At 41.3% G+C, this 8,261-nt stretch overlaps 1 protein-coding gene and 1 long non-coding RNA gene across 2 annotated transcripts in view; both read left to right on the forward strand.

Annotated features, from left to right (window-relative positions):
• Positions 1–3,605: 3,605 nt before the first annotated feature.
• On the forward strand, positions 3,606–4,840 carry LOC126408924 (uncharacterized). Its single transcript, XR_007571972.1, has 3 exons — positions 3,606–3,688; positions 3,788–3,877; positions 4,647–4,840. It is a non-coding gene; the product is annotated as an uncharacterized LOC126408924 (long non-coding RNA).
• Positions 4,841–5,707: 867 nt separating this feature from the next.
• The window catches only part of LOC126408919 (zinc finger protein 862-like), a 4,926-nt gene continuing 2,372 nt past the window's right edge, over positions 5,708–8,261 (forward strand). Inside the window, exons 1-5 of the mRNA XM_050074715.1 lie at positions 5,708–6,299; positions 6,492–7,181; positions 7,304–7,527; positions 7,617–7,832; positions 7,928–8,065. Coding sequence (XP_049930672.1) covers positions 6,579–7,181; positions 7,304–7,527; positions 7,617–7,659 — 870 coding nt within the window. The 5' untranslated portion in view covers positions 5,708–6,299; positions 6,492–6,578 and the 3' untranslated portion in view covers positions 7,660–7,832; positions 7,928–8,065. The remainder of the gene's footprint in view (positions 6,300–6,491; positions 7,182–7,303; positions 7,528–7,616; positions 7,833–7,927; positions 8,066–8,261) is intronic.

An 8,261-nucleotide genomic window follows, 5' to 3' on the forward strand; every position in this document is an offset into this window, starting at 1 on the left:
TCTCTCTCTCTCTCTCTCTCTCTCTCTCTCTGTCTCATTGTGTCATACAGATTACTGTTAATTTATTATGATGATCTGTTCTGTACGACATCTATTGCACGTCTGTCCGTCCTGGAAGAGGAATCCTCCTCAGTTGCTCTTCCTGAGGTGTCTACCATTTTTTCCCCGTTAAAGGTTTTTTTGGGGGGGAGTTTATCCTTATCCGCTGTGAGGGTCCTAAGGACAGAGGGGTGTCTTATGCTGTAAAGCCCTGTGAGGCAAATTGTGATTTGTGATTTGTGATATTGGGCTTTATAAATAAAATTGAAACTGAATAAATCAGCAGCAATAAAAAGATTTGTTTTAAATTAGCATCATGTTCTAGTATTTGAATGTATCACTTAATGATCTGCTGGTACCGACCGCCCACCGCCTAATTTACCTGCTAACAGTTGAATAAGGGGAGTACCGGCACTTATTTTTTTTCCACTTAAAGCACTGGTTTTGAGCATCATGCAACCTCCATAAAATGACTCGTTACACTTACAGAGTTTAATCCACGCACTTTGGAAAATTTAGAGAAGCCTCACGATTACAAGATTTAAAAGAAGCAGACGGGTCCTCTAGCTCAATCAGCATGCCATTATTTATAGTTATTTATTTAAACATTTAGACTTTTCAAAGACATAGGTTAGGAAGGGTCTGGCAGTAAATATTATAGTAGCAGGTTTTTACTAACAGGTAATATTATACATTTTGAAAGAGTAATAATTTAAACACTTGAAAAATAAATATATAAGTATTTGGGTGTTATTTTGGTAACACATTGTCTTTTACCTAAACATGCAATTCATTTTTATTTTCACTTTACAGGTGTAAACAAGCATGTCCAGTTCATGAAGTGGAAATGTAAGTTTTGTCCGTTCACCACCAATGGGCAAGGAAGAATAATTCAGCATTACAAAGGGGAACAGCCCATTGGTTCAACATCCCATTGTTCCGACAATATTAAACTCATTGTTCCGAAGTCCGTTCCGAAATCATCATGATGCCCTGTGGTTAAGGTCTGGTTAGGTTTAGGCACAAAAACCACTTGGTTAGGGTTAGGAAAAGATCATGCTAAAAAGTATTTCACATTGACTGACCTTAATGAAAGAATAGCATCATTTCCCTTTCAGTTTTGTGACAAAACTAACCGACCTCAATCAATCCATACAAACCTTTCAAAAAATGGAACTATTGGTGGCAATGGACACGAGAACTGGGCGATTTCTTCCACTGCTGATTGGCCACCAAATCCCAGAATGTGAAAAAACTTGGTCTCTGATCTTTGAACTGAAAGACATTGTGGAGCTGTTATCCAGCCCCTCATTCACAACAGAAACCCTGTGCTACCTACAAGCAAAAATCTGTGACCATAGACATTTGCTTTTAGAAATATTTCCTGGTACTAAACTACACCCTAAACATCATTATCTTGAACATTATCCTGTGTTGATCAAGAAATTTGGTCCACTCATTGAGTTCTGGACAATACGCTTTGAGGCAAAACATTCATTCTTTAAAAAAGTGGTTCACAACACTGGGAACTTCAAAAATGTTCTGCACACTTTAGCCACAAGACATCAGCTGATGTTGGCATATTATTTGGAAATGCCAACAATTTTCAAACCAAGCATTACTTACTTAAATGGGACAAAGTATTCTAAAGGAATGGTGCTCTCAGTTGGACAGACAAGTGGACTGCCAGATTTTGGGACAGTACTGTTATCGTCTCACTTCAGGAAATAAGGCGTGTCACCCTACAGGATGTTCCCTCGTCAGTTGATGAACTGTGTAAAGTACTGCGCAACACTCTGGGCCTCCGAGGGAACTTCATTCTACAATTTGAAGATCCAGACTTTGGGAATGAGCTCTGTAATTTGACAGATATCAAGGACCTACCAATGGAACGAGCCACACTGAAAGTTTTGTTCACGTCCTCTGAAGTGGCTTCTGACTCAACATTAGACACCGCAAGCCTATGCCAAGGATGGAACTGTGATGGTCATCTCAAAGGGTGTGAAGAGTGAAATACTGGACAGACTTGCTGATATCGTATCCAAAATCACAGCCTATCCCAGCAAAGACCATTATAAAAGCGTAGCCAAAGCTCTTGTTGCAAAGCACCCTTGTCTCAGGGAGCCTGGGTCAGGTAAAGGATGGTATTGCTGGGTGTTCAGCTTGAGATTCAAGATGGGCAATTACCGTCAGAGAATGATGGCAGCTGGATGTCCTGAAGTTCTTGTAAATAAAAGAAAAAGGGGAGAGGGACGCTGCAAGCCAGTCAAGAAGTCAAAAAAGGGAGAGATCCACTACCTGCCAGAGCCACCTGATGGACAGACTGCTGTGAAATCAGAGAAGGATCGTGAGACAATGCTTCTAGAAGTGCAGAAGAGAGATCCAGATTTACAACTCCTGGATGAACTCATGATTGCAACATTCTCACAGCGAAGACAGGAGGTCATCGGTGATTAACCACTCATCTCTGAAGACATGGAGAGATGGCCTGCACTGTTTTGTCAAAGACAGGTAATCCTTTGCCAACACAGTACTGCATACAATTCCTGTATTTTGTTATGTGTAGTCAAAAACAGTAGTGGAAGTGAAAGTCATTTACTCAAGTACTTTATTCAGTTACAATTTACTAGGTACAAATTATAGGTACTTGTACTTCACTGGAGTATTTCTTTTTTGTACAATTGTCTACTTTTACTCCTCTGCCTCTCACGGCAAATATTTTACTTTTTACTGCACTACATTTGTCTGATTTATTTAGTTAGTAGTTACTTTCAGATTGCAATTTGTCATCCCCTTCCTGTCCAGTGAAACCATGTATCTCCAGATGTTTTTAATTTGAATGCAGTAGTGATACTAATCCATAGACATCAGATATAATAGTAAAACACTGACAGCAGCGCTCGACAGTGCGAGCATTTCACTTCCATTTGCGACTAAAAATAGGTGTGTGCGAACCGTAAAAGATATTTAGGGGCACATGTGCGCATAAAAAAAATCAGCCGAAGCAGCCTATATTTTTGTCAATAAAAAAATATGATAATCTAACCNACATTATTTGATTAATTTACATTGTGCCCCTAAAGTTCTTTGTGTGCTCCTTACTTTTTCAACTTAGGAGCACATGTGCTCCTTGGGAAAAAAGTTAGCGTCAAGCCCTGGACAGGAGGGAGATTTAACTACAACATGAGTAGTTTTACTTTTAGTGCCTTACATTTGCCGATAATGCTTGCGTACTTCATGTAAGTAATGTTTTGAATGTAGGACTTTGACTTGCAGTGCAGTATTGCTACTTTTACTGAGGTATCTGAATGCTTCTTCCACAACAAGCATGTTCTCTTTCTTGCAGTGATATTTGTGATTTCTTTGTTCCTACCGCTACAGCGCTATGCTGCTCTGATTTTCCCTCACTCGTGTCCTTTTCCCTGCTGTTTTGTTATGTCTGTTTCAGCTAAGCGCCGAGTTCCACAGAACTGTCACTACAGACCTGCTGGAGTCATTCCTGGAAGGACTAGATGCCATGGTGCCAAGTCTTTTGGGAGTGTACAAAGTAGATGCCATGGTGCCAAGTCTTTTGGGAGTGTACAAAGCTGCTGTCGCATCGAGCAGAAAGTTGATCCTGAGTGGAATTCTGGAGTGTCTTCAAAAAGAGGTATGTACAGCATAGAGAAAAACATTGCTAATAATGTTTACTAAAATTTGGATTCTAGCTTAGGATTCACTGAAACTCTTGTCTTATTTTTTCCTGGAGGACACAAACCAGAACAGGAGAGCAGCTGCCCTACTTGGTCTTCCTCAATTTCTTTCAGAGGATTCCTCCGATATAATCAGGATGTGTGATGTAAGTCATGATATTAACACATTTTATACTACACTCACTTTTCTCTCGCTTTATTTGAGACATTGCCATTGCCAAAGAAACGCTTATTTTTATAGAAATTGTGTAAAAATTCTTACTGTGGATTAAGCTACACCATATTTCAACATGTCAGTCCCCGTACTCACATGGACACACACACCCCAACTCTAAAGTATTATACAGAACACCAAACCATGCTGTTTGTCTTGTATTGTCCTCTTAATGTCATATTTTTCTAGCATTGTAAAAAATAATCTTATTTGTAGGTTAAAGTCTTAAAATTGTATGTTAAATACTTTGGGGAAAAGTAACCACTGGTAAATTAAAATTCATTACACACATTTTAAGTGGTCTCCATTTATTGGTAGGGATGCAAATTTCAGTCAGTTTCTTTAATTGATAGTTGGCTGCCTTAACAATCGATCATTGATTAGTCATTAAAAAATATCCAGAAAATGTCGGACAGTTTTTCATTAGAAAACTGCTATATCCCCTAACATGATCTATGTTTGATGCAATATCAGAGTAAGCTTGATCTGTGGTTAAAAGAACAGATAAATGAACACCGAGTTACTTTAATGATAAACTAACACAAAATAATGACTTGTTAGCATTGGCACAACAAAATCCAGTCTGTTTTGAGGCTACTAATATCTAAAATGTAATAATAGCTATTTGTATATTGTTGTTTTGCATTTTTTAAATTACAAATAGGAGATGTCAGTTGAGATGTGTATGTCTTTGTCATTAGGCTCATGGAGAAACCCTCGATGAGATAATGAAAGGAATGCAGGTCGGACTGCTTATTGGACACGAAGGCCCTCTCCATGATGCATTTCCTCTGGAAGTCTTTCATGTGGCTGTGGTGGTAGAGGAGACGCTTATCGTTCATGACCTCAAAGATGTGCCCACAGGCTTTGCCATTTTAATGGGCGCAATCTACTGCCTTAACCGCGAGTACCCACGCAACATGAAGTACTGCACACTGTATTTATTAATTAAAACAACATATGTCATGTATTGTAGCTTCATTCCTACACAAATATGACAGTGTCAGGGCTTAAAGTGAAAAATTTGTCAATCGTTCTCCGTCTGTAATTTTGCGCCCTACTTGAGCCATGCCCACCTCTATTTATTTTTCACCCCTCTCTCCAGTTCTGCTGTATTAACACCGGGTTTAATATATTGTGCTTCCATCTCTCTGCCCTGCTCTACTCTACTTCAACGCTACTTAGCTCTCTCTCTACTCTACCAGTAGACTACCACATCCACCTGTTGCACAAAACGCACACAGCAGTGTTGTAGCAGCGGAGGTGAAGCACACGCATGAAAAATAATTTTCACATGCGTAAAACTTTTTTGTATGCTCGCAAAGCACAGCCTGCTGGGATGTTTCTATGTATCTACTGGCACCAGAAGGGCTCTTTAGGACTAAGTACATACAGTACATGTGTGCACAGTAATGAGCAGGTGAAATGTCTGTCTAGTTTACAGGTGTCACAAGATTTAGGAACATACAATTTTATTGAATATAATAAAAGTAAAAAGTCACTTGACATGCTGCTGTTTTGTGCTATGACCAGGGTTCTAAATTAACACCCGCCAACCCGCCAGATGCGGGTTAAAATTCATTTTGGCGGGTGTTAATAAAAACTTACTAGCCAGTTTGGCCGGTGATGCATGAGGCAATCGTGTCGGTCAAAGCCGCTCTACTTAGGTTCTGTTCTCGGTCATTTGTCCCCCTGGCAGTACTTCCTACATTTACCATGAACATTGTGCCGTAATGCTACGTGATGACGTTCCATACGCCCATTGGCTGCGCGCATGCCGTATTTCACGCTACAGTCTGCAGTGCAACCAGCGCGAGAAACGAGCGGAGCGAGAGCAGGGAGTTAGCTAAAAACAGTGGAGCTAAAGTTAAAGCTAAAGTAAAGTTAAACTAAATGCAGCGGTGGTTGGGACAGACTTCTGTCGGCGAGAAGAGGAAGGATGCAGGGGATGAGGATATCGGCGACAGAGCGTGCGAAAGGAAAAAAAGAAAGTTTAACGCCAAATGGCTGACGGGTCGTGAATGGCTTGTGTTTGATCACGAAAGTAACGTCATGTTTTGTCAGGATTACCGCATGTACGCGAAAGAAAAAAACAAAACTAACAATTTCGTGGTGGGAACTAATAATTTTAAAGTCGAGGCAGTAACGTTAAAGGACCATGAGAGTGCCCGAAGTCATCAGGAGAGCCAAAGGATTAAAACTGCCAAGACAGGTCGTATCGAAGAGAGCCTCTCTGGGAGAAGCCTCGCTTTATTGAAGACGTCTGAGTTGGAGAAGATGCAGCTACGTTTTCGAAATGCCCACGCCATCGGAAAAAAGGGCAGGCCTTTCACCGACTTCGCATGGATGTGTGAGTAAGTGAATTAACGTTACTATTTATATGTTTCAGAATCAGTGCATTTAATACGATACAGAGTGACGTACATGCTTCCATAGACGCAGTTGGAACTTCACGTTTGGGGGTTTCAAAAAGAAAAAAATCTCACCTAAATGTACTGTGTTGTAGCCGATAACAGTGGCTTTATTTACACGAAAATTAATTTCAGGGTGGACAGGAAGAAGGGCTTGAAGATAGGAGAGACATACTCAAATGACTACCAGGCAAAAGAGTTCATACACTACATAGAAGAAAGATGAGGGCAAGATTATCAGACGGCAAGTTCATCTCGGTCATGTCAGATGGATCCCTGGACAGTGCAGTGATGGAAGAAGAGCTGGTCTACGTCAGGAGTGCCAGTGAGGGGAAGGTCAAAGTTGGTTTTGTCGGGGTAAAAGCTGTCTCAAAGCCAGATGCTACAAATATAGCTGAAGCTGCGTGCAGTTTAATGGACAGTGAAGTCAGCACTGATTGGAAGAACAACCTGGTGGCCCTCACCACAGATGGAGCATCTGTAATGACAGGAGTAAATAATGGTGTAGTTACAAAACTGCGTGCAGACAGACCATATGTGCTGGGGATCCACTGCATGGCCCATAAGCTCGAGCTCGCCTTTTCAGACGGAATAAGGAAAAATGTGATGGCCAGGAAAGTTGAGGACCTGTTGAGTGGACTCTACACCTTATATCATAAGAGTGGAGTAAACAGGGCAAGCCTAAAGCAACACTTCAGGGAGCTCCACATGAAGGCTTTGATGCCAACCAGAGTAGGTGGAACCCAGTGGCTACCACATCTCTTCAAAGCACTTGACCATTTTCTCAGGGGATATGCTGGCATTGTACGCCACTTAGAGGAGAAGGTATGTTAATTTATAGCCTACTAAAACCAGCAGTGTAGATGGATAATTTAATGTTTGCTTTCTTTTTCTCTTCATCAGTTTTAAATGCTGTCTGTGATATAATGCAGTTGTTTTGTTTGTAGTCCCAGGAGGCCACAAACATCAATGCTGTTCTGAGGGCAAAGGCCAAGGGGTTCCTCAACATAGCCAAGGATGGTGGAGTGCTCAGGTTTTGCTGCCTTCTCCATGACACCATCTATCAACTGAGCAACCTCTCCAAGTCACTGCAGAGGTCAGCATCAACCCTGGCTGAAGCTCAGAGCTGCCTGTCCTCCACTCAGGCTGTCATAGAAAAGTACAAGTCAAGGTATGTATCATATATCCTACAATTTATGATTTGATTTTAGGTTGTGTTGGTGTGTTGATGCCCATCCATCTATCTCTGCACAACTGTAGACCTGGGCCAAAGCTGAGAGCAGTGCTGGAAACAGACCTATGAGGGAGTCCTCCTGAAGCCTACTAATGCCGACCAGCATGACAAGGCAAAGAACGAGCTAATCGATTCTCTGTGCCGGTGCATCACTGCTAGATTTGGTGATGTGAACAGTGGTGTCCTGCAGGCTATGCAGCTGACCAGTTTCCAGTGCTGGCCAGAAGCAGACATGAGTTCAGGTTAGCAATTCAAATGTAATGAACAAATCTTTACGCATTTTATGTTTTAAGACAACTGCTTAGCTTTATATTAATGTTTTCCCCTTTGTTCTCAGATTTTGGTGATGAAGAGGTAAACAAACTCATCAGTCACTTCCGACCTCTTCTGCTGTCTGCTGGAGTGGATGTGGAGTTGATCCCTGATCAATGGACAGTTCTCAAGACTGAACTGTACACAGCAGGATTCAGCCAAGGTACTTGAAGAATGATGTTTGAGAAAAAAAATCTCATACTGATGTACCTTAAAGTGATAGTTCAGGTTTTTGGACATGAAGTTGTGTGAAACGCTGACCATCTGTAGCTCTGATGTGACGGTGTCACTACTCTCAACGAGCCTCCTGCTCTGAGAAATCGCCCGTAGCTTACCGGAGAAAAAGTAGTTCTGAAGAT

Source organism: Epinephelus moara, chromosome 21 (genome assembly GCF_006386435.1).
Source record: "Epinephelus moara isolate mb chromosome 21, YSFRI_EMoa_1.0, whole genome shotgun sequence".
In the NCBI taxonomy this organism is placed as follows: domain Eukaryota; kingdom Metazoa; phylum Chordata; class Actinopteri; order Perciformes; family Serranidae; genus Epinephelus; species Epinephelus moara.